Here is a 27432-nt window from a genome sequence, read left to right as displayed (position 1 = left end):
TCAGCAGGTGCCGGTGGTGCTGACGGTGGTGTAGCTGAACTTGGACATGGAGGTGGCCATCGACGTGGCCATGGACGCCGCGGTGAGGCCGTCTTCCCCCGCCTCCCTCCTCCTGCACCAGTAGCACCGGCGGCAGAGCCGGTTGCGGCAGCAGCAGGCGAAGGTGGACAGCAGCGCCTTGCGGAAGCGCGTGTTCATGAAGCAGTAAATGATGGGGTTGACGCAGGCCGAGGTGTAGGACAGCAGGTGGATGAAGGAGATGGGCGCGCCTGAGAGGGCTTTGGAGGCCGACTTCAGGTCAAAGGCCTTCCAGGTGTTGGCCGAGTACAGCGGCATCCAGCAGATGAAGAAGAGCGCCACGATCACCATCAGCATGCGGATGACTCGCCTCTTGGCCTGCAGCTTGGCCTCCGAGGTGTTGCTGCGGGCGCGCTCGGTCCTGGCCTGGGCGGCGCCCGACGAGGCAGAGAGGGTGGGGAGCTCCACGGCGGAGGAGGGTTTTTTGGACACCTGGATGTAGCAGCCGTCATCGTCGTCGTTCGACGGGGTGAGAGCCCGTCCGACACCGTTCTTCTGGCCTGTGGAGCGTCAGAAAGTGAGGTTTGGTGGAATCCAACATATGGCAATGCAAAATAGTGAAAGTCAGGATCACAAGTGAGTTTTTTCTTGCTGTTAATTGTTCCTCGCGTTCATACTGGCGATCAAAAGATCCCTTAACAATGCACTTATGATGGAAGCAAACATTTATCTGAAGCTAATATGAGGCTTCAACAACCAATGACATCTTCAAAACGTCCCTGAACTGTGTTTCCCTATCGAGTCCCACATCACTTCCACTGAAAGCGCGTCATGAAGGGATCCTTTAATGGCCTGTATGAGCGGGAGGAATTATTATGGCAGACAAAAGCTCTGTCAGTGTTCACATCTGGCACCTGGAAGTTCATTATCTGCTGCTCACAAAGAAATCAAATGCCGCGCTCATAGCTTAACAGTCGCCGCTGAAGGCTATTTCAGATCGTCTCGGCCTCTGTGAATCACGCACAAGACTGGACGCCATGGAAACTGGTGCTCCTCCTGCACAACGGCAGTTATAATTCAGCAGCAGGGACCATATTTCGAGCTACACCTGGCTGATTTTTTTCCTTTTCTACGGGAAATACCAGGTTTTAGGCCACGGCGGCGCTCCATGCAGGCCACAAAACAAGTAGGCAATAGGAGAACGGAGAGGAAGTGTATTTTTGGATGTAACAGGTGCAGAACCTGTAGGTAGCAACGAAATATGTCATTCTCTGCTTGAGGCAAAACAAACAAATCTCCTTGTCTTGCCTGAGAATGGTGTGTTTTATAGACGGTGCATAACATTAACAGTAAAACCCCAAAAATACAGTCAAAGCAGGTGTGTATTTATTTGGGATTTAGTTGTCTTATATGTGGGAGTTATCATGTTTTCCCAGACTCTTGATAAATCCTGCAGCTTCCTGTATTTCTAATGTAATTCAGTGCAGCTCCATACAGTTCTATACAAGGTGAAACAGAGATGTTTTCATCCATAGAGCGAGTTAAATCGGCGTGAACAAAAAGCCTTTTGCAGTTCGAATTGAATTTACGATGGATCTCACCGGTGGTCTCTCTGCTCTGGCTCAGCTCGAACCGAATGCCTCGGTAGAGCTCTCTGGAGATCAGACCGTAGGCTATAATCATCACCACTCCCGGGACGAAGAACAGAGTGAACAGCAGCAGCACATACCTGAAAAGCAGCCAGAATGGAAAGAGAGGCAGAAAAGGGAGAGAGAGAGAGAGAGAGCAAAAGTCATTTCTACATCTGAGTTAAATCAGCCTTCAAAACCAACCAAACAAATCAGATTCTCTAGCTGCTGGCTGCCGGAGTTGCTTGCGATCTCAGCAAACTTTCTCTCCTCATGCACCTTCGTGCACGTGCTGGAGCTTTGCTGGAGGCCCTGCAGATGGTTGACCCCTCCCAGCAGCCCCCTTTTAGCTCCATGGTGTCTGGCGAAAGGCACTGCGGCAACCCGGGCCAGCTCTGCAGCCTCTCGCTGCAGGCTATCAGGCACCTCATCACCCTGCGGTTTAACCCTCCTCTGCACTTGCTGTGTTCTTTGGACTGGTTCACTATTTGGAGCATTTTGCTGATGCAATATTTGCATATATCTACAACACATCCAATGGTACTCCACAGGGACTGAGCTTATCATAATACAGGAAGGTGGCAAATTAAAGGAAAAAAACCTGAATAAATGACAGAGGAGCATAAAGAATGTAGACGCGTCCACACAGATGCAGTGCATGGTTCAATTTCTGCAAGGAACTGACATCCAATCATGCTGTGTGGCATGTAGAATTACAGCCTCGCGGTCGAAAGTTACCGCTATCTTGATATGCATGATTCCAGTTAATCATGTCCAATGAGAACCATGCTATCTCACAGTGCAGGGGACTGATTCATCGGCTTCATCGCATGATAACGCCAATCACCTGAAGCTCAACAGCTTCAAACATGGATGTTGCTGTTCTAAAATGCTCTAAAACGTGGACACTTCACACACATCTTTAACCTGGCAGCACAGCAGATCTACACAATCAGCACGGCTTCAAGGTGGACGGCCAAGATTAATGTCACCAATTCAGTGTCCGACCAAATGTGACATATGGTTACAATCTGCCCTTCTGTTCCTGAGTGATGATGTTGAATAATGGCCAGAAAAGTGCTTTTGCAGAACATTATGATGTCATGTGAAATTGACCTTTTGGATATAAAATGTCATCACTTCCTACGAGGCATCTGTGTCAAATTGTGTCATTATTAGCGTTTGAATTCCTGAGTTATGGTCAGAAATGTGACCGCAGTGACCTTCGGCCACTGGAATCTGACCAGCTCATCCTCGAGTCTAAGCAGATAGAAAATCGACACCCATGGATGGACGGACGGCTACGGCTGTCATGCAGCTAAAAATGCTGTGCAGGCCAAGCTGATTCTGGTTTTGTATCAAGGTGGCCAGAGGAGAAGATCTGAGTGACTGTTCATTGGTTTCAATGGGAACGCTGGCTGAAGGGACATCGGTAAAAAGGCGAAGGAAAGCGTGGTCAGCGGCGTGCACGTGATGGCCGCGAAGCTTGTGCATTAGTGTGATCTGAGAGGACAAACAGCTCTCCCTCAGGTGACCGAGGATGTTGCTGCACTGAAGCTGTTCTGGCCGCATGTTGAGGCCCAACACCTCACTAAGAAACTTTTTGTTGGCTGTCTGTATTCATAACCTTTATCAAATAGATGAGTTTTAATGTTCTTTCAAGTTAAATCCAATTAAATTGTCCAAAGTACGGAAGGTACTCTTCCCCAGATCAGTATTCACTGATTAACTGCGATCTGCTCTGATGAAGAGCAGCTTTAAATGTTAGCAGAGATCAAGTGATGACACGTGCGCCCCAGCGGAGTGAAAGAAACCAGAACCTGGAGGAAATGTCAAAATGAACCGAAATGTACGATTTAACAAAATACACAGCACTTCCCAACATGAGGAGATTAAATCTCCACAGTTTGCAGAGTGAGGCAGACCAGTGGGAACAGGAAACACAGCCTCATCAAACTCTTGTGTTGACACATTGCCAGTTTCCACAGTAACGCAACGCATACTGATGCATGGTAACAATCGGACCAATATGGACACAGCACAACGTACTATAGGCGGTACACATGGGTCTATAAAAAAAACATGGATAAATATGCTGTAACATTTGACATTTGTAGACATTTTCTGCGGCTCCAGGCTGCATGCACGTCTGTTTTCTCATCATAAATGTTCCATTTTTCTCGCTCAGGAACATGAACGATCGTGGCCCTCTCTGCCTGGATTGATGACACATCAAAGAAAAAGTAGTGGACTGAGTAAAGGGTGATAACACTGAACGAAATTTCTGAACATGTACAAATCAAAGCTCAGAGCGTCCGTATGAGACTGCAGATCCCACCACCTTCAACCATGTGCAGCTTTGTTTGAACATGCAGTAACTTGGGACTATAAAAGTAGAGACCCCATCAGTAATCCCTTTACCTGAAATGTGGTGAACTGAAGGGAGAATGAGGAGACTAGAAAGAGTAACCCATGAATGAATGAGCCCATGAATGAAAGGAACTCTACAGATGTCACTTTGATGGTGCTCAATCTTTGCCATCTGCAGCCGCATCTCCCTTTTGATTCGTCGTAATCAGAGAACGCTCCACTCAGCCGCCGATGTCTGCGGTGCACATCAGTCAGCGCATGAAAGCGGCAGCAGGGAGGAAGAGGCCGGGCTTCATTCATTCATTCATTCTCTCATATTCTAATGTCTTCCTGGGCAATCCTCTGAACTCTGCGCAGCCTCTCTCTTTCAGTCAAAGCGTCTCATCAAGGCTGTTTGATGCTGCGGAAAATCTGTCAGACAAAAGCTGTCAGGAAGCGAACACGTAGGAGGTGAGGGAACACACCCCGGAAAAAAAAGAAAAGGTTCTGGTGGATATCTGTGCTTGTTTCGCCTCAAGGGGGAAGCCCAGATGAAGCTGAAACAGAGGGACACATGAAGAAAATGATAAATATTCACATGAGGCTCCCTCCTGTGAGACTGCTCGCACATCACCTGAAAGCTACACGGCCATCAAACACGAAGGGTGTGTTTGGTTTATACGCATCATCAAAGAAAATGATTTCTGCGCTACAAACACGGCCGGAGAGGAGATAAGCCCAGCCCATGATGGAGAGACATGGAAACTGGATCATTGCTTTCCTTTGCCGAGCTTTGATTGCTTCCTATTTGAGTTTTAGAGACGTGGCTCTGTGGACGGCAACGACGACAACCATTACCAGGACATTTTGACATTCGTGGTCCCCAGAGGATGAATCCCACTGATTTCTGTGATCCCCTAACCAATGACATTCTAGTGAAGTGTTTAACAACTGTTGAACTGACTGTAAGACAAATATACATTCAAAAATGCATTCATGTCTCCTGCAGGAAGACTTGTTGTACTTACTTTGGTTTAATGAGCTCAAACATACTTGCGTTTCCTGTTTCCATGGTAAACTAAGACGGTGAGCATAGTAAACATTTAACCTGCTTAACATCAGCTTGTCAGCATTGGAACTGCGAGCATGCAGCCATGCTAGCATTAGCATCACAGCCCCACAGCGCTGCTATAGCATGGCTGCAGACTTGTAGTTTCATCCTGCAACCTGCCGACAAAACTAGGGCAACATCGGCCGCTGCGTGCGAAAAAAAACGTATCCAGCGACATAAATAACCAGGAAGTTGCATTTGTTACAAGCAAAAACATCATATCAAGAACAAGGATCCCCGCCACTCTTCTTTGTTCACCGCTTGTTTTATAGCTTCAGGTTGACTTTCTTGGTAAAGTAAAAATCCGCTCCTCAGTCTCTTCTCCTCACATGAAAGATGAGAGGAGTTTGTAAAAATGTCGATACATTCTCCTGAGGTGCCTTCATATTTACCTTGTGCTCAGTTCAATAAAAGAAACGAGCCGCAGCAGGCGTCTTTGGACTCTTTCGCCGACAGTCTATATCCTTGCTGGAGCTGACTTGAGAGGACGACCGCAGGCACTACTCAGGGCTGAAAAACAGCTGCCACCTTCTCTGCAATATTTCGGCTACAAAAAATATATTATTTCATAATACAATCAATCTTATTTAGTGTTTTTCTTACATTTTTCTCTTGAACTTAATTGTGTTGGTTGTGCCACTTCTGAACCAAACCTCCGCCCTAGATCCTGAGTATGACCATGGCTGTGGGCAGCTGCACCCAGACAGACCAAGGACGTAATGTTAAAAGTTGCAGTGATTCACACACTGACATTTGAAAGCGAAGGAAGGAGCTGTGCTGAGCTGAACTGCAGGCTCCAGATCTGGGATTTGTTCATGGTACAAAACATATATCTATTTTTTTTTATTCTGAGGTTAAAGAAAGTAATATGATAATATAGGAAATAACAGTATGGACTGCAACAGGAAGCAGTGGAGGAAAGGAAAGCCGAGATGCGGGCTAGAGATTCTTAATGCTGATCTATTCTTATGTTAAATATATATGAAATATTGTACTAATGCAGGCCAGTTGGAGATTAAGTGTGCACTGTAAGAACAGAATTATATTTTGGAATATGAAACATGGTCCAGACATTCACATGTCAAAATATGATAATGCCTGTTGTATCCAGTGGGTTGATTTGCATCAGTGAATACGATTATTCATCCCTCCAGATTACCTTTGCTGTTCAGATTTTTCTTCATGTAAAGTCCAGTCTGTAAAACTGTTAATGCATACCATGCGTGAGAATAATAAGAAGAATCAAAAAATCATTATATTTGTCTTTGACTTGGCACGGTTCATTAACCACTTTATGCCTCTCACGTCGTCTCCTCATCGTCCCAGACTGTGATTTCGGGTCTAAAAATGGATGCCATGGTGCACTGCTTCATTAGGTGCCAAAAAAAGGGGCCATGTTCATATAGTGAGACGAAAAAAAGGCGTTGTCTCCATTCAGTTTAAGTTTTAGCCCCCGACCACGGTGTATTTTAAAAGGCGCTTATGATGGGTGAAGATAAAACTGCGAATTAAAACTTGAAAGGGCCTCGTACTCTGTGACACATCTGGACTTTTGACATGTGAGCCCAGACTTTCTTCCTCCTCCCTCTCACCGAGCAGACTAATTAACTGGTCTCCCACTGCCTCGTCTTTCCCGGAGAAGCTTTACGGTTTGATAAGACAGTCAGAGAAAAGAGAATTCTTCAGAGTGTTCCGCCACAAAAGGCCGTCAAGTCGAGAGATGTACAAGGTTTCGCCTCGTTCGGCTTCGACTTCGTTTTAATTGCGCCGTTCTGCAGGAGCCTAAAGCTGTTTATGGACAGATCTGTGAAAAATCCCCGAGCAGCACGTCCCAAGATGCTTTAACATATCTGGTCCTTAAGTGCGCATCCATCTGCTTGGGATGCTTTTTAACAACAAAGCAGCATTTACTGGTCCTACGAGGGCTTGTTGATGGATGGATGACTTTCCTACTGCAGCTCTCTTTCTAGGAATTTTTCGTAAGTTCTACTCTTTCATCCTTTTCCGATGCACAGTCAGGAGCAGAGAAAAAAATCATGTAAATTTAAAAGGATGGCAAAATGGTCGTCGCCGCATTGATACTGAGGGCAGACACGTTATCTATGGTGTCTTTGTCTAATGTCGTAGTCTCTACTTTCTGCCTAAGCTCCTCTGTCTTTTGGTGAACTCATCCATTTCGTACCGTCTCCAATTATGCCTCGACAGGAGCTGCCTGGTCACCTTTTTCATCTGAAAATACAGCCTCCCGCTTAATGATTTCATTCATTTTTCAGACACCTCCTCTGTAGCCACTTTTTGCTGCAGCCCAGGGGTTCAAGCCTGAAATGACAAGAATTTATGAGCCTTCACTCCATCATCAGCTATATTCTTTATCCCTCTAATATTTCTTGCTGGGTAGGTAGAGAGAAAATACACAAAACACACCGAAGGCCCAGTCACACGAGCATTTAAAACAGTGAAGTTTTGCAACAAAATCCATAATTTGGCCATCAACCGATGGCGAGATGTCTCGACAGTGCTGACCTCTGACATGTTGCACCATCTAAGTCTATCTAACCTCCTCCTCTGGAGAAAAAATGCCTTCGCTAAAGAGGAATGGTTGACAGACAGTTGAAACAAGAGTCAATGGTACAAATGTCTTTTGGAAAAATGTGCAAACTTACTGTTTTATTAGCGACTGGGCTAACAAACAAGCTAGCTAGCTTGGAGTTTTTTTCCCCCTCTTCAATGATTTGATGAAGATGATGTAAAATCCTGAACCAAATGTCAGGTGAGGTGAGCCTCTGGCACCACATATTTTATTTGATGAATTCGTTGCACCACTTCCTGGTGCAGTGCACCACCAACAGCACCGACTGCTGCTGGGGTTGAACTACTGCAGTCCCGGAATATGACAGATAACTACATCATTACCCAGTGCACTGGAAGGCAGCGATCCATTTTACAGCGACACAGGTAAGCTAAGCTGATAGCATGTAGTGTATTAAGTTCCAAATCTGTTGCAGAAATTGTACCAAGTGAAAATGACCAAATCAGCATGCAATCTTTTTCCAACTGTGAGCAACGAGGAGAAAAGTGGTCTGTTTGCACTGCCCACAAAATGAAGTTACTTTGTGCCCGTCATGTTGATGCATAAATTACACAATTACACTGAACCCAAATCTCCACGCAGTTGGAACCAAAGCCAAGCAGATTATATTCACTTCACTAACGATTCATCTTTTACCCACTTATCCCTGTTGAGGGAGGGAAGTGATATCCCTGTTATGGAGGCAATTATTGTCGTGCATGTGGAATCTTTTCACAGACTTTGTGCAGAGTGTGTAAAACACAATGGTGGCTGTCATTGCTCATTAAAATAGCAAGCAGGCCTCATTATCATCACCAACTAACCTCAGTGAGTTTGAATTATTAAATTAATGTGTATACTTAGTGACCTGATAATAAAACACTAGTAATGATGATAGGATGTAATCCCACCAGTACTTACCAGCTCTGCTCAGCTTGCTGGCTGGGCCAGTCCAGGCGACACATGTGACCGACAGTGCCGTTGGTTTTAGGGAAAGACCTGAGGACGCTGAACACCGGGTAGGGCACCATGATCAGCAGTGACACCGCCCACGTGGCAGCGATGACACGGTAGGCGTGGGATCGGGTCTGCCACGAGCGGGACTTGAGCGGGTTACAGATGGCGCTGTACCTCTCGATGGCGATGGCCACGAGGCTGAAGGTGGAGATGCTGACAGAGATCCCTGCAGGCAAGAAAAGGCAGGCAATGGGAAAACATTTAGAGAGCTGGGCTGTTAGTCAGTTCATCCAGCACTTGTGTGCCAGGCAGGATATCTCAGTCCCCCTGTATCAAGCAAGGGAATATTCCAGCCAAACACACATATATGTCAGATTCTCAATGTGAGGTTTCTCATGTCACACGTTCCATTGCACCACACATGCAGCTGGTGTGATCCCAACTCAAGGTGGTGTCTAGTTTTATATAATGTCTTAGAGTGGACAGGAATTATTTAAACTGGGATACAATGATCTGCAGCTTAATATGAATGTGGGCCAGGAGCCAAGAAGTCAAGTGATCTATTGCTAATAAAATGTAATCCTATCTTAATCTGCTTTAATCATGTTTTTCATTCTTTTTCATCAAGATAAAGTGCTTTATGATACTGTACCATCATGACAGTTTTATAGTTAGTGGTACATATATAGTTTCATGGTTAGCTGCTGAATCAGGCTGATCACCTCTGTGACTTTTCAGAGGCACTGTTTCTGTTTATTGCAGGTTAAATTCCATTAAAGACAATCCAAGGCCAGCGTGCATTAGCATCTATGAATATGCATAATCTGCAGAAGGGGAGCCAAATCGCATTAATAGACCTGTACCTGCATGTCACCAGCATCTGCAGAGGACCCCCCTAGGAATAATTTCACCACACTGATCCTCTGTCGCTACGAGAAGCGACGGCCTCAATGCACCGTTTCACTGTCACATATTAATCCCCATTCATTGTTCCTTCACAGCGGAAGAACACATCCTGTCTAAACCATAGCAGTGCATTATCATTCAAGGGAGGAAGTCATTATGCATACTCCTATGAGCATGGTGCAATTCAATCTACAGGAACCATATTAAGTATCTGCGTGGTGGACTGCTCTGTGGCTTGGTTGAGGACGATTGATTCTCGCCGGAATCACCAAAGGATGAAGGTTTCACCTGCAAACCAATGATAAAATCTTCGTTCTTTTCTATTGCATTAAGCTTTGTTGTCGGAAACAAACAAACAAAAAAAAGAAAAAGAACAGTGTGGATATTTGGTGTAGGATCTGATGTGGAGTCTGATAGAAGGAAGAGGACGGCTTTATCTTAGTCCTGTGCGAACAGAACAAAGGAGCTGACTTGTATGGATACTCCAGAACAAAGAGAGCATAATTGTCAGAAAAAGACATCTGAATGCCTTTTATGCTCTGTGAGCAGTCAGCGAGACTCTGCTGTGCATTATTAAAAGCATTCCAGCTCTTTGCGAGGAGGGGCAGTTTTTTTGATTGCTGCTACGCCGACATAAAACCAGACAGGATGCTACATCAAACCAAGCCACTGTGCCACTGACGCACGCCGACGGAGAAAGATAGTTACGTGTTGTAACTCCAGCTCTATGTTAACCGACATTTCCCACAGCACGGGGGTTTTCATATAGCGAGGCACGCCTCCCCATGAGGCAAAGATACTGCATGAGATGAAAGAAAGGTACATGTCATGTTCTAAAAACAACAGGAAGTTAGTTATTGTAGTTTGGTCCCCTGATTTGGCCCACTTTTCTATCTCGGTATCAAATTTGCATCAAAAATAGTACCCTTCCTTGGAGTTATAGCTCAAATCTCAGTACAGAGACATGTTACGTATTTTTAGATTCAGAGGGATTCACACTTTCCAGATTATTCCAGACCAGAACCATTTGATGTTGGTTATCATCAAGAATCAACGGCCATGAATCCACTCTGAGAAATAAAATCATAGAAAAGAAAGATTATAACTTCAGAACCTACCTGAGAATCATCACTTTTTAAGTTATGTTCAGTATCAAAGTAATCCAATAAAAGCTGTCTGTATCTCAATGGATTGGCTGCAAACAGTCGCTAATTTGGCAAACTTCTAATGATGCCAGTTTGCCAAAGAATGTATACAAATATGGACCTTAAAAACGGGGCTCAACTTCCTGTTTACATGCCCCCAAAATAAACTTAGATCACGATTATCTACCAAATAAAAGGAAGGCAAAGAATAGTAATATTAAAGAGGCCATATTATGTTTTGTGGGTTTTCCCCTTAGTATGTACAAGCTTTCAAGTCAAAGGTAGTTATTCCCTCCTACAGAAGAGTCTACACGCTGGGGCAACGTTGGAATAATGTTTTAATACTGAGGGAGAGTCATTATGAGCCATTATGAATGGCTAATTCTGGTATTTTTAAACCTGGGCCCTATTTTTACATATTGTGATGTCTACATGACTAATAGGTCTAATGAAAGTTTTGGAACTGGTCCAGTAAATTGCCTCAACAGACGGGAAAGAAGCTGCAGTGGACGCAACATAAGGGCATCCACCAACAATGCTTGTTTTTGCCACTGACAAGCTCAGATTGTTATTGTGTCTGACAAAGGATCCCAGATCTATAGAGATAGAACTTTTTGTTTCAGAGTAAGATCCTTTTTTCAAAACCAGAAACAGACGTCATATTGGTCTCCTCAAATCCACCAGACTTAATTGACAAAACCATTAATTTTACAGATGTATGTAAATATAGCTGATAGACATGCCCTTAAGGCAATAAATGGCCAAAATGCATGCAAAAGCCTTGGCCCACTCGGCAGTGATCAGCTAACACGTATCAGATTCCGGCTCAAAAATGTGCTGTGGAAGTTTTTGGTTTAGAAGCGGTTATGGTAGTGATATTCATGTTAGAGGTGAAGCTAGACAGGGTTATAGTGATTTGCTGGCTGCTAAAACTGGCAGAGTTGTGGACTGCAGTCATCTGCTGATGAATCATAGCAGACTGGACTTTTCTTCTAAAAGAGACAGGAGCTAAAACGGAGCATTTCAAACAGGGGGTGAATAGAGGCGCTGCAGCTGTGTACAGTACGAGAAAAAAATAATTTGACAAATAAAACATGTAAACTTCAAGTAGATCCCCACAAATAAAACTATGCACTTGAAATTGAGCATAATATGGCCCCTTCAATATATACTTTTACAGTATATATCCACAATGTCAGACTTTGGGCTTTACATGTTGTGTTTTTGTGCTCAGAAAGGAAGATCGCAGTGACTTGCTAGCAGGCTCTACCTGTTATCATAAAAAAATGGGTTATAACTTTGTCAAAGAGGCTTCGCTGTCTGGACGCCGAACCGCATTCAGTGATTCAATTCAGATTCGCTGTTGACAGCGTAAACTTCCGGTCAGTGAGAATAACCACCTCCAGCTCTGGCTGAGCAGAAGGAGGTGGGTGGCACAGTCAACACATACATATCTTAACAGTAAACCGGCACTGTAAAGAGTCTTGCACAGAGTCTCTCACGCCCACACATCTCTTTCAAGTGCTAAGCACAGACACAGAGAAAGACCAAATCACACACAGGGGGTTTTCTTTGTTGATGCTTGACGGCGGTCGTGCCCAGCTACAGCGCTGCCTCACAATGATTGTGGAAATGAGGAACACAGAGAGGTGGGAATTTCGCCCGTTTTCTCTCTTCTCTCGAGCGTGGCAAATAGGAGGAATAATCAAAGCCAACAATAAAAGTAATGGATAAAAGAAGAAAAGGAAGAAGCATTATTTATATTGCGCTTTTGTAAAGTGCTTTACAAAGCAAACAGACACACAGCAGGATTAAAAGATACCGGGCATTACATGGGAGCAGTAAAAACACCAGTAAAGGGAAGATAAGTATTCTAAAGAAACACCATTCAAGGCCTTTTGAAATTCTATATGAACAGTTTCACATTTTTTCGGGAAATATGCTTATTCACGTACTATTATCTCTGTGCAGTAAATACAAAGCTACAGCCGTGAGGCAGTTAGCTTAGCTTAGCTTATAAATTGTGGAAGCAGGGGGGATAACAAAGTCTTACCAGCACCTCTAAAGCTCACTAATTAACATGTTATTCATTGACATGCTACATCTGTGTTAAAACTACAGCAAAAAAAGCAAATAAATGCCTGAATTCAAGGAAGACGCAGTTATCTTTGGCAGTGAGGCATGTATTTAGAAACAACGATGAAGGAACGGCACCCTCATCGTCACCCCAGCATAAAAGCTGCATAAGGAGTCAAGCTATATTGAGTTCTTATGAGGCCAACCACCATAAGGTAGATTTAGCTCATTATATTTGCCCGAACACATATTTAAGTGCAATTTTCCAGCGCATGGATATATGTTGATGAGTGGCTCGGCCTACAGGGCCCCATTAGTGGGCGAAGTCTGGGTGAAATGGTGCCATACAGTTTCAAATGAGTGAGGCTACACTTAGAAAGACGGATCGCTGGGTGGTTGTGTACATTCATACTGATAGGAAGTGCACTTCCAGGTGATGCATAGCACTGATACTCCGCTGACTTGAACTGATGACTCAAAGCCGTTTAGAGCAGATTGATGTGATTCTTGTCTGAGGGATCAGACTCTTGTCCAGGAGCACCAGGCCCGAATTCATCAACCCCTTCAACATTTCAGTTAAGGTCTACTTGACCATCTGTTTTAGTACTGCAGGGGAAGCCAACACTGATCTGAGAGCAGATCAGCGGAGTGGACCAACTTGTTAGGGCTCTAAAGGAGAAACAAAGGAAATCTTAACATACACCGCAGCAAAGATACATTGATCATGCTCTCCCTTGCATTAAATTAGCCTCCTTTATTTTGCAAATTATATTTAAATACAGAGAAATACAATAGCTCCCCAATATCCCTCCCGCTGCTGCATTTTCTGTGCCTACAATGAAGAGAAAATTAAAGTGTACATTTCCCATCATTCGTACGTGTCACGTCTCAGTTATTGCTGCACAGCTCATTCGAGCTGAGTTTTCAGACAGCTGCGCTGATCAAAGCTTCACTCCCTCACACTCGGTAATATCGAGCGGCTAATATTTGAGGAGAGGTGATTCTGGACCAGGTGCTGCCAAACTAATTACCACTCGACTAACCAAGTAAACGCTCACAAATTTCCCCCCGCACCGTATCTTCTCTTCTTCAGATAAAGGAGAAGCTCTAATCCTTTTTCTTGTTCATTAAACCCGCGTCGGGCGAACACTCGCAGCAGGCTGCTTGATAACTGGCTTTTGAGCGAATTTGTGAAGTTTGGAGGCGAGGGTCTCTCAGCGCACCTCAGCCTGGGAGAGGAGATTTACACTCCGCACCTAATTCTCTCGGTGTTGAGTTCAATGTTGCCCTAAAGAAGCCTGAAGGCATTAAAAACTTTACAAATGGAATTAATGTTGCCAGATGCAGCCAGCTCTGTAAAGGTTTGCTGGAAGCTGCAAAAACCCAAATTTGAATATATCATGCAAACTGCACCTCAGGGTGGGCTTTGGGGGGAGTGTGCGCTGACAGACTGCGCTGGTGAGTTGGCTGTTAATTGCATCATATGACCGAAACACGAAAACGCAAACATGGATACAGAGATATGAAGACTGCACACATAAATAAATGCACACACCCAGAATATTGCGACATCAATTTGATAACTGCCGGCGAAACAGCGCTGGGGCTATGATTCACATGATTATCGAGCGACGGGCTGCACGGGCGAACGGGTGAATGGAAGGATGGATGGCGCACTACATGTCTAATGGCCGTGCGCTAACAGAGGAGCTTGCAGATGAGTGTGCCGAGCAAGGTTTGCCGCAGAATCAATGGGCGAGGACAGTCACAATGATCCTGTGTATTGATTGGTTTTGGCTGACAGAGGTCCTCGCTCATGGGAGGCTCAGATCAGATAATCGGAGAGGTTTGACTGATAAGGGTTTTTTACGTGCAGATATTTGTCGTTGAGCAGGTTCACAGTGTTTTGCTGCAACTTGACTTGACGTGCTTTCTTCTTGGTGGGGCTATGGTCCAGGCACAGATGTGCAGCATTTGGAAGTCATATGCCGACTACAAACACATCCGATGAGTCACAAGTACAAGTAGTTTTATAAAGGTAGAAATAATGATCAGCGATCTGATAAGCTGGTAGATAGGACCTACAAGCAGACAGAGGGCAGGCCGATGCTGGAGAAGAAACTTTGGAAAACTCCTTAACCTCTGTTATACCTTTATTATATATTGTATGTGGTGGGGCTACATTTAAAACAGCAAAATACCATAGCAAAATCACATTATTTCAGTATCTGCAATCAGTAAAATCAATTACATGAAGTAAATCAGCTCAGTTTTCAGCTTCAACTTTGGTGACCTTCGGAGGAAGCGATCAACAGCTCATATCATCCACTGTAATTTAACTTGCTCGCTAACTGGCAGCATGACAAACAGCAGAAGAAAACTCAATACAGCTCTTCAATCGTTGTGCGAGACGCTTTAAACTCAAACCCAGACGAATGAAATCCTCAATCAGTGCATTTGCCGTGCAGAGAAAATAAAATGTTATGGCAGTTTTTAGGTCGCTGAGGAAGGACTAGCTATCGCGTTTGCAGCAGAGGACGTCCTGGTCATTATTCACAGTCAGCATTCATATGGCGAAGTGATTCATCATTCATTATCGGTTTAACTGCTCTGCAGGCCTTACCTTGACTGAAATGCAAAACATAAGACAAAGCAGCCACAAAAAGTTTGGATTTAAAGTCCAAGGCAGCTAACCCTCCTGCCCTCCGCCTCCTTAACACAGCTCAGAGAGCCCGGTAATTGAAAAGGAGATTCAGCGGGCCTGTTCTCACAGATGGTGCATTGCATTTCTCAGACAATAATAGGATTGTGGACGTCACCATTCAATATCTTTTCTCAACCATTCAAAGCTCAACAGGAAGCACGGACAGAGAGGGACCGCAGCAGATCTCAGTTTCTTTGCCGTCTCTTGTGCTTCAGTCTGACTCAGGCCTCACGTGGCACCTTGACTCTGGCCTGATGGGAGCCAGCTCATCGCTAAGTCACACTCCTGGAGATGTGTGACTGTTCGAGCGCTTGTGGCGCGATGGTTACCCTCTGACAGGCGAAATGAAGCCCAGAGAAAAGCCTCTCTGAGAGACAGGCTCTTGTTAGATATCGAGCAATTTCCAGGCGGGATTCTTAAGCTGGAGGCCATTTCCTGATTGGCTGCCAGCTGCAAGAAATGGACAGATTTCTATGTTCGAACAAAAAAAAAAAAAAACATTAAGCCAGTCACTGAATGACCAGGGTAAAATAACACCATAAATCTGATCTCTCCCTTTTTCATGTCAATTCTGTTTAGTGTGACTGGAAGCTTATTCATGATTTTGGAACAAAAGGGCCTATTTCATGCAACCCGAATTAGCATTTAATTTAAACATTAAATGGGGAACAGATAACTGCTTACAATTTTCTCCCGATGCAACACTTGCACCAGGCAGTCCTCAATGCTATTCATTACTTTGTAAAACTGATCAAATATTTACTAAATCTCAGTGCTCACACCCAGCAGATGTCAACCTACACAACATATTCCCGCTTTCAGGGTAGACAGGAGGTCAATAGAACAACAAATATCCTGGTTAGCATTCAAATAAATGTTTGATGCCGTTCAAATGTGATTTGATTTTATTGATCTGTATCATGGCTTCCTGTATCGTAATCAATCTGCCAGCTGGAGAGATTTATGACTTCCTAAACTCACTGCTAAGCTTTGAAACTAAAAGTCTCCACAACAGTCCATCCCTCATTTAAAATACACGGGAAACTGAGCTGTCTAAACTTATTGTCGTGCTAAAATGTCACGGTTCAGCAGCACAGGTTTTAAATGAAACAACACACCCTCACCCATAAAGTAGGAGACGGTCTTGCACATGGCGCCTCCGAAGATGAAGTCCTCCAGGATGTTGGGGATGAGGGTGAAGGGCATGCAGAAGATGGCCATCATGAGGTCGCTGACCGCCAGCGACAGCAGGAAGGAGTTGGTGACGGTCCGCATGCGCTTGTTCAGCATCAGGACCACGATGATCAGCAGGTTGCCGAAGACGCTGAGCAGGAAGATGAGCGAGTAGAGCAGGATGCGCAGCGAGTCCATCTCTGACAGAGAGAGAGAGATAGTAGTTCAGCTGATCAATTAAAGGAAGGAAATCAATTTGCACAAGTGAATTAGGCAGCTCTCGTAAAATACAAAATATTAACTTCTTTCATCGAAACCTTTCAGTGTGCTCATGTTGTTTCTTGGAGTCATGAGAGACAACAGAATGTTTTATGTGACTGGGAACAGCAATAAATCAAGAAAAAGGGCTGGAAGAACAAATAAAAGAGGAAGGAGATGAAGATTGATGCATTCAAGGAACTGGCTGATGGACAAAAATCTTCCACCATGACCAAAACAACAACTACTTTCATCTGCATGCTGCATTTTGTCTTGTAATCATTCAAGCAGCCCATGTATTAAAGGACACCTAAAAAAATAAAACAAGAATATGAATAATTTCACTTTTTTAATGAATAAAAAAGTGCAAAAAAAAACATCCATAAAAACAGAAGGACATTAATGCATGAGGAGAGCAGACTGCTAACAGGGTTTTCACCTGAGAAATAAGACTCCAGGCACGTCAACAACACCAAAAGTCTATTACAAGACAAAATAACTTGTATAATTTTTGCATTTTAAAATTGTGACAGTGTCAATATTTTCCTGCTTTGCCCGTGAGCCAAATGTTAATTGAAATAATAATATTGACAGAAAAAAAAGATGAAGACAAACAACATCATCGGTGCTGAGCAGACTCTGCCAGGTGGTGCCCTGGGAATATAACTCAAACTGGAGAAACAAGCTTTTTTTTTTTTTTTGCATTATTGACATCTTTCCCTCAGCTAGTGTCTGTGTTTTTATTCAGTCCATTTAATGCATTCAATTCCGTTTAATCTATTAAATGGCTGAAATAGGAATCATAGAAAGAGGGGCAGGGCCAAGTGGTGGCATGGACCCCCGTGGCTTCTGGTTGGCCACCCCCGGTCCCCCCCCCCACAGGAGTGAGAAGGTGACAGGTGGTTGGCTTTTCAGTGTCATGCATGGATTACTCAGCAGGCTTAGTGGGCATTTATGGACTCACATCAGTCTCGATATTAATGAATGCAGACAGACGGATTCACAAATGCATTCTTACATTTCTTGATTTAAATAAACGTAGTAGAAATCCACAGAGACGTACATGCATCAAAAAGTATTTGCAGTTGTTGTCACAGACACATCTGGATGCCAAAAGAGCCCCGACAGACTCGTCACAGACGACAGCAAATTAGCAGTGCTAATGTTAGCAGCAGTGGCAACTAATGAGCAAAGGGCCATGGTGATGTGCAGTTCTAATAAGCAGGTATTGATTGATAATTCATTTCATTCATAATTCATTTTACAATATATAAATTTGTCTGGCATTCAGTAATTCCACTGACACATAAACAGTAACTATTATTAATGTACAGTTTATTATTGGCAAGAACCAGGCCTTTAAATGTGAGTTGAAACATATTTTAAACATTTTACAAATGTCCCCCAATTAAGCAGGCACTAAACCCGCCCCTGCATAGAAATAACAGAACATCGAGATAAAATGAAGAATGAAACCGTGCGTTTCATTCGGTCTCCTTCTCTGGGCTCGGCCATGGAGCTGAGCAGCAGCGAGAGCGGGGCGGCCCAGCCAGAGGGTTTCACTCACGCCGGCCTGTCACAGCGAGTCTGCTTGGGAATGAGAGCATCTAACAGGACAGGGTCATGGCGGGCCATGCGCCGCGCTGACTGAGTCCTCTGATTAAAGACAGCGACGTGGGACGAGCCCAGAGGTCTGCAGCAGAGCCTGCAGACAGTGCGCAGGGCGCACACGCACACTCGCAACCAGGACACAAGCAGGGTGGTACGTTCAGGTGGTTAATGCTCATTGGTTGGTTTCAAAGTGTTTTTGTGCTGGTGTGCGAATGATGTAACGTGGGCTGTGTCATTTTATTTTCATATCTTCATTTCACTTCAGGACGTGCTTGTTTTGAGCTTTAGATTGCAAGGCTAGCTGTTTCCACCCGTGTCCAGTCTTTATGCTAAGCTAAGCTATCTGGCTGAGTGAGCGAGCTTGCTGACTTGATGACTCCTTGCTACTTGTGCTACTGCACAGCTCAATTTTAGCGTCTTCACTTTAGCATACCATTGTCATGTTGTCATGACTTGGGACTTAAGTGTCTGCTGTTGTGCAGAAGCCACACAGTCTTGCTTTAAGGCTTCTGAAGATTAAGACAATAATTATATTTGTCATCTATTATCATTGTCATTATTTTATTGGCCTGTTGCCAAATGGTCTGTGCAGTGTGGTATTCACATATTCACAATTGTGTCTTGTGACTTTGTCCTGCATGCCTCATGCATGCCTGGTATTACCATTTTAATAACTTTCAAACGTTTCCTGAAGTGGAAAACACAGCCGGTTGTTAACATGCTTTATCTGTTATTGCTTCATGCTGCCCTGCATTGCTAACGTATGCAAAAATGTGCTCTGTTTGTCTGTTTTTTCTGCTTCCTGTCACTCAGTGTCGTGGCTGTTTGTGTTTCTCACCCATCACCGACTTCAGGGGCGTCTTGCCAAAGGACTAGTTTACAATCGGCCCCTCAGCACACTGACTGATAATGTGCATTGTTCTATAAAAAAAGAAAGATTTTTTTAATTCCTTTCTCTCTCCACGCTGCGGTGAACATTTTGCACTATTTTAACTTTAACAGCAGTTTATTTGAAACGCAGTGTCAAGTGAAATTCGTGCATTTGTTGGGCAATCGGCGGAGGAGCTCGACGGCGAGGATAAAAGCAGGCGAGGCGTGGATTTGAACCCAGGACGCCGCAGGTTGCATGTTAATCACCGACGCCACCTGAAAGGTCCGGCTGCACTCCACACATGAATTATTCTTTTGATAAGAAAATCCTCTGGTGACTTGGCGAGCGGTTGCGTCAGAGAGATTGACACCGGTCGTGGTAACAGTACAAGCTATATACACCATGTTCCAGTCACTGGAAGATAAGAAGAAATTGGCGGCGCGGGTTTGACAAGAGGCACAACAGCAATTCCGTGAGGTGTGCATGATCAGCACGGACTTATGAGACAGCCTGCACAAACAATGAGCCTCCACTGGCTCAGCAGCTTCCATTGTGCTAGATTTTGTGCGATCCAGCCGGGCTAAAATTGAATTATCTATTCATTGAGCACCAGCGGTGTGTCGGCTCCCCTGCGCCGAGTGACTGCAGGACAATTCACTTTGGCTTCACTGGCTCCCTCGAGCGTGACAGCTGCGTTCAAGTCCACAGGCGTCTTTGAGTACATCACAAATAAAAGGACGGCGCTCACCTCTGAGACACTGTTATGCAGCAGGGCGGAGAGACGAGTGAAGCTTAAGTTAGGGTTGTGTCTCTTTATTTAACCTTTGCTCATATTGTGCTGTGTATCCTATTGGCTGTGCAAACTGCAATTATGTTTGCCTGCACGGATCATTAGAGTTTCATCACTTTACTTTGTGTTATCTTTAAGAGAGGATTAGCGCGACTTCATAGGGACAGTAAGTCATTTGAAAGCCGAGCAGTGGGGAGTTTTATGTGCCGACTGACGGAGCTGGATCTCATTCTGACGCACGAAGGAATTCTAATAAAGATCATTAATAACGAGCAGCAATAATCTGAGAGGTTATATGAGTGAGATGCAACCACAAAAAAAAAAAGGCGGCACAGCTCTGGGATGTCCTTTTAATCAAAACCTAGCCATGAGGCTGTATTTCAAACCCAGCCCCTGTCAGATGATGAAATGTTAGAAATGAAGCTCCATCTAAATCTGATGTTACAACTAATTACAAGGGAGCAGAAAGGGCCTGTGCGGAGCAGCGGACATGAGTCAGGAAATGAGTCCTGAACTTGTGGGAGTCAGCAACTAATTCCCTTTTCTCAGGCGCCTTTCAGGTAAGAAGCCACGTCATGACTTCGCTGTGCGTAAAAGAGCTGCCCCCGCTGATTCATCTGTTGATCTTTTTGCAAATAAACTGACTGAGCGCTTATTATGTGAAACATCCGATCAATTCATTGACTGAACGTTTGGTCTGTGAAACACGGCCATCACAAATTGCCAGAGCTGGAGGCGACATCTTCAAATGCATGAAATGCATCATTGATTGATTTTTCTGTTGTGTTTCCCCATATGAAGGACCATATCTTCCCTCAGTGACAGGAGAGAAATGGCAAAATTGAGTAAAAAAAGATGATTTGGTCCTTATTTATTGAATTTTTACTGACACAGACAGTGTAAAAAAATCATTTTAATCCCAACTGATCTGATGCTTTTGGCAGGAAGGTGAACAAAAACAAACCTCTGTAACTTCAGCTAACGATTATGAACTCCTGTGCCCTCTGCTATCATTTGCCTTCTATGGTGTTGATCTGCGACACAGCGCATGAAAAAACGGGCTGAATTGACTGTGTTTTGAAGCTGATCCATTTGTCTCTGACAGGCTTTCCAAGCATAAGGACCTGCTGGTTATTACATATAAACATTTGTTTGCTTATAACCATGAATGGTTGGGTTTTGGAGTCTCAACTAGTAAACACTCCAAATTGTGAACAAACCACTACAAACATACTTGGTATGAATGTTTCCTCAGCCTGGAAGGCGGCTTCGGATGCCTGATTTGTATCCACACTGCCAATAAATCACTATCTTACATCACGGAGCATTAAATAACTGGCTTTAATTCCCCTCATTCTTTCGCTGGTTGTCACAGCTAATCAGATGCTGCCTCCTTTTAAGTCGCAACAGTAAGTCCAGAGGGTTTATCGCATGTCTGGCACCCCAACAGATTCAATCAAAAGATAGGGATCACGACAGCGTGCTTTTAACCTCTTCCTCAAGTCCGATCACAGAGGACCTTGCGTCAGGTTTGTGGATCCCTTTCAGCTACAAACCGCATTACTGGGGCTTAACGAAGTGTTGGGAAACAAATCTTTTGACAGCGGTTTAGCATAGTGCTCAGTGTGCAGAAGCTGATCTCTGTATCGCATTTTATCACTGTAATGAGAAGTTACTGTTACCGTCAGCACAATTACACTCAATTAGTTTCCATCCTGCCATCCCATGAGAGAATAATATTGATCCTACGTTTCCTTGATTTTTTTGTGAGCCGGAGAGAGCTCAGCAAATATTCAATTACCCGTGAGGCCTTGTGAGACATGCATGTTAGCTTTTGAGTCCTCTTTCCTCTGCCTCGTGAACTTATTCATTAGCATATTTTAGGAAACTGAAGGGAATATTTTAGCATGCAAGCATGAGAAGGAGCAAACTGTGAGACAGGTAACCAGTGTTAGTCATCAAACGGGAAACTTGAGAAGATGCCGGGCAGAATGGGAGGATCAGCTCGATGGCGGATCGCACACGTGCCATAGGTGTGAGCTCACGTCTATTTTAAGTAAAGCACTTAGCAGCCAAACGGAGGCAGAGTTACTGCACTGCGGCCTCCCCTGAGGGTGACAAATTCAGTAAATCCCTGTCCATTCTTCTGCCTCCCAAAACGCTGAATGCCTGCCAGTGTTCGGCGGACACGACAGGTGCAACCTTGGAGTTCATGTTCGCAGTGAGCGTGCATACAAATCGGTAAGGTATGCCGGTTGGAGACACAGCAATGGCTGCATGTTGCATTAAAATCAACTGAGGAGTTTTTACTTCTCTCCTATCTCCCTCTTCCTGTAAACTTTCCTCACCTGCTTGCCACATTGCTGAGTGTAATAGACCGAGACCAGGGGTGTAAATATAGATGGTGCAGGCGGGACAAATACAACTGTGTTCAAAGAAGAACTCACAAAAAAAAAAAAACTATGAAAAAGTATTCAATTAAATACACTATTTCTTATTTTCTTTGGTATTTTCGTAACATACAGATATGCAGTGAAGCTTGCTGGGTAATATGTATGTTGATGTTGTCCAATGTCAAGTCTCTATTTGATCATGTGACCACAAGTGTGCTTCATAACTACTAGCTAGCGTAGATCAGGGTTTGTCGTATCCACCTAGCACCACTGGCTGAGACACCTGTCAATCAATCCAAATGAATCCACACACATCCTCGAGCTGTCTTAACATAATTAATGGATCAATGCCTTTAAAATACTCACCCGAAGAAGTGAAGAGAACTATTCTGACGATGATTTGTTGAGTTTGAGAAAATGGGAGTTTTCTCATTCACTTCAATGCGGCCTCAGTGGACCCAGCACTTCGTCGCTACAGTATTAGAGGAGCTGCATCTTAAGGGATTTCCTTATCTAATTAAACATTCAGCCGAGTCGTTTCCCGCTCGATTTCCATAAATCACAATGTAAACAAAGCCAGCAGAGAGGCAGCGGCGTTTCCAGAGGGGACACAATGCAGCACAATTACTGATTGGACTGTAGTGACCATAAGAAATGAGTAAAAAAAAAGACGACAGCTCTTAAATATATTTCAGATTCATTAAACTTCCTCATTATGTGTGGTTGCACAGGAGTTGAGAGTCCCATAAAGAACGGCTGCTTTTGCGACACCGGAGAGTCACATGTCTAAGGATTAACCGACAGTGAAATTGAGGCTACTACGATAACAGATCACCCCATAAAGCTCCGGCCCTGCAACAGGACATCGAGGCTCAATACAGCTATTCCACGGTTGAGGGGGTGCTGCACATGCTTGATGGGATCTATATTTGTGCTGCCATGATCTGTGATATACCCTCTGTGCCGTTTTCAGGGAGTGAACTGATGAGAGAAATGCATCGAGAGGCTTTAATCTCTCATTGGTTTTCTTTGTCGACCTTTTTTTTTACGCTCCGGGATCGTGCACAAGAGGCAGCAGCTCATTATCAAGAAGGAGGACGCTTCAAATAGTTTGCACCCTCAGTGTTTCCAATTATTTGTTCTGATTACCACGACCATGTTATGACAGTTTATATCAACTTGCGCATACTGGAAAGGAAAGAGCTGCTAATTATTTCTACAATACACCAGCACAGAAATTGGTTCGATATTAGAAACTCCTGAGCCGTCCCCCTGCAGTAAGTCTTTTTTACCCACAGCTCAGACTGGTCTGGTCCCTCTCGGAAAAATAAAACAGAGTTCATTTAATGCTTATGAGATCCACTTCATGATAACTTATCCCACATGCACTCAAAAGGACGTGGCGAGCTCAGCAAAGTGTCACTTTGAATCAGCGGGCGGCGGAGAGTGTCCGAGCCGAGCCAAGGTGCAGCCAGATGCTGTTCCACATAGGCAGGGCCCTGTCTGGGCGGAGCGGCTCGCCGCTGATCACGATAATGTGATGTGTGTCAGGTGTTGTTTCATTTTTCTGTGCTGGGGGAGTTTTACAGCTGCTCCATCAGTCGTCACAGCAACCGCTGCGCACGGGAGGTGGACGGAAACAGCCTGCATTTCCACAATTAACATGGAAATACAGATCGCAAAGGATGTAATGATTATTTGGCCACTCACCTTTTGCTGTTTGAATTCTACATTTGTGCAGTTTCTCAAATTTATTTATATTTTGGCAAACTGTGACCATTAAAAGTTTGCCGAATTAGCCATTAGCAGTTCCTGTTTGCAATGAACCCATGGATGTACAGACAGCTGTCACGTGGCTAATCTGATACTGATGACAACTTAAAAACGTGATGATTCTCAGGCAAGTTCTGGATTTATAAAGGAGTCTTTTTTCTGTGACTTCTAAGCGGACATATATATGGACGTTTATTAACGACAGACATCTGGGATCATGCTATCCTCTGCAAAAGCAAGAAACGCTGAATCCAAAAATGTGTGAATCATGTCAAGTCGTGAGTTATGACTCTGAGAGGGAGTGCGATTATTGACACAAACTGCAGCACTTCCGATTTCAAAGCACCTTAATTGCCTCCACGAGCAGTGTGTCACAGCCACTGCTGCGGCTCCCACTGCGAACCTTATTGGTGAGTGAACTAAATCAGCAGGCCAAACTCCAATAACTGATTTCCTGTTGTTTTCAGAACACATGCGCGCCCCAATTCCATCTTTGCCTCACAGCTCTCCCACAACTCCCTCACAGTTTGAAAACCTCTCTAGTGTGCATAGCAAAACAATGCAGGCGGAGGGGGGGGGCAGCAGAGTAATCAGCAGCCTTCGGTGCTTCGGTTGTTTAAAACATGATCAGCAGTCTTCAGTTTGGTTTTTGCTCACCTGGCTTGACTGAAGATGCACCCTGTTAATTGATTTTTTGCCAAAAAGAAATCACTGGTTCCAGCTTCTCAAATGGGAACATTTGCTGGTTTTCTTATGCGATAATAATAATCAGCAGATTCATCAATAATGAAAACGCATCGCTTACTGTTTGAGTCCTACACATGGAAAGTAACATGCAAATTCACATCTTCATTTTTCATTTGAACTCTTGCTGCTTCAGTGCTTCATGCTCTGATCTAAAATAAATCACTTCCTGCTTATAGTTTCACTATAAAAACTAGTGTCTATTTAATAAAATCATGTTTTTTATGGTTTTTAACCTTTTGTAAAAGTCGAGCTTCACTGCATCAGAAGCTCAGTCCTTTGGCGCGGAAAATAATTTCTTCATTTAAACTCTCATTGCTTTAATGTTTGCCGCTCAGTGCTCTCGTCCAACATACACAATGCAGAAATACATGTAAATATTTCCTCCGCTTTCTCAGATTTATTACAAACTGCTGTTATTGTTCCTGCAAACACAAAATGCTTCACCTCCTGTTTATAGAGTGTAACAGAGCTTCTTTTAATGGGTTAGTTGATTGACAGAAAATCAATTGATCATTTTTTTCCTTGAAAAATGAGAAATAATTGCTGTGTTCAGCTTCTCTGCCGCTCTTCTTCATCTTGTGTGATTTAGAAAATTAATAAATCTGATGACAACTGGGCCACAGGAAATTCTAACAGGCGATGTTCATTATTTGTTATTTTCCAGACATGTTATAGACCATTGATTAATTAAGATAATAGTTTTCTGAGAGGGTTGAGAATTATTGCTGTAAATATGTGATTTATGCACATTTTTTCCAATATAATCAACAACAGAGACTTTTTTCAGATTCAAAACAGAAACTGCATCAGAAGCCGTGAGTGAAGAATAAAATCTCCACTTCAATCAATCGGACAGCGGGAGTTCTACAAGTGGAAGGGGTGGGGCTTTTATTTCCTGTCCCGGCTCTGAAGTAGCACATCTGAGAGCAACAATGCTGCTGCATAATCAGGCTCCATTGGCCCCCATTGGATTAAAGGAAGACAGCAGAAAAGGAATAGGCCCACTAAGGATTCAGGTAAGTAAAAAGAAGGCTTGTGTGTGTGTGTGTGTGTGTGTGTGTGAGTGGAAAGGCAGCAATCTGTCCACAGGACATCTCACTTGGTCAGACAATGCCCCACAGCTTTTGATTGCTCTCCAGGTAGGTGAGCTCGTACTGCCGATGAAGCTCCGGCGGGCCTCCAATGTAAGGTCAATAGACGTAGTGCAGCACAGACGTTGGAACGGCTGTGAATTATTTAGTGGGGGAACATTTGAAATTTTCTTGATACTGCAGCAGCTGCAGAAGGGGAGAAAGAATAAAAAGAAAAAGAAAAAAGAAAACTCTTCCTCCCACGTTTAGACCTCATTGCCCAATCAGCCCTTATTTTCTACCGGTGCCCTGATAGAAGACAGCTCGGGGGCCTTATCTCCTCTGCCGTGGGGTTTAATCTCCTCAACGGGTGCTCGGCATTTTGAGAATTACAAGCAAGAGAAAATAAACGCTGCAAATGCAAACACACTGGACTCACACAACCCTGCCGCTCATCCCGACTGTGGCACTGGAGGCTGAGAGTGGAGCAGCAGTAAATTGGGATGCTTGGTGACTGAGTGCATACAATGAGGCTGAGGGGCTTGATTTAAAACAAAACTCCTGATTGAAAATCCTTTCATGGGAAGCGCCGTGATCAGGCGGGGAGCAGATAAATGAAAACTTCCTGATGCTTTGGAGCTAAACGTGCATCTAGTACATCAAATTGCATTTTTAAGGAGGTGATCAGTCATAGGTGTCAGCTTGTAATTAGAAGAAAACAACATTATCAAGCTGACAGGAGAACTAACTCCATCTTTTCTGCCAGGAGGCTGGTGCTTTTATTGTGCAGAATATATCAGATATAAACTTGTTTTCATGGAAGGGAGAATAGAAATGATTGGATTTGTTTCAGTGCCAGCAGGCTAATTAGAAATAATGACAGCAATATAAGAGACCGATTCCAAATCCTGACAATCACTTTAACGTGAAACAATAAGGTGTAACACCTTGTTTGTTTCAAACCCATCTGTTTGGGGCCAGATATTACCTGATGGGACCACTGGGGTGCCATGTGAAGCATAAATATAATGTAACACCTCGGCTTTGGTGACTCATGGGAGGCAGCCTGATGTACGGAGGATGCGGAGAGAAGAGTGAGGCTTACCTCGGACTCTGGTGGCCGGTCTGGGGAGGACGGAGCTGTTCGTGCAGCTGATATTGTAGTCGGTAACTTCCATGCTGTGGTTCCCTTGCTCCGCGCAGCCCGCCGACACCTGCAGCGCACTCGCGTTCCCCGCCTGCAGAGCCATCCTGTCTGGGGACAACGCACGGTCCTGATGAGT

At 44.1% G+C, this 27432-nt stretch overlaps 1 protein-coding gene across 1 annotated transcript; it reads right to left on the bottom strand.

Moving 5' to 3' along the window:
• cckbra (cholecystokinin B receptor a) lies at positions 1 to 27399 on the bottom strand. Its single transcript, XM_041966388.1, has 5 exons — positions 27255 to 27399; positions 16588 to 16836; positions 8597 to 8858; positions 1620 to 1747; positions 1 to 578 (listed from the first exon to the last, which is right to left on the bottom strand). Exons 1-5 carry the CDS (start codon positions 27397 to 27399, stop codon positions 1 to 3), a joined length of 1362 nt encoding a protein of 453 aa, XP_041822322.1.
• Between the last annotated feature and the right edge of the window lie 33 nt (positions 27400 to 27432).

This window comes from Chelmon rostratus, chromosome 24 (assembly GCF_017976325.1).
Source record: "Chelmon rostratus isolate fCheRos1 chromosome 24, fCheRos1.pri, whole genome shotgun sequence".
Taxonomy (NCBI): domain Eukaryota; kingdom Metazoa; phylum Chordata; class Actinopteri; order Chaetodontiformes; family Chaetodontidae; genus Chelmon; species Chelmon rostratus.
The sequence above is the reverse complement of the archived record's forward strand: the minus strand, read 5'-3'. Positions and strand labels throughout refer to the sequence as shown.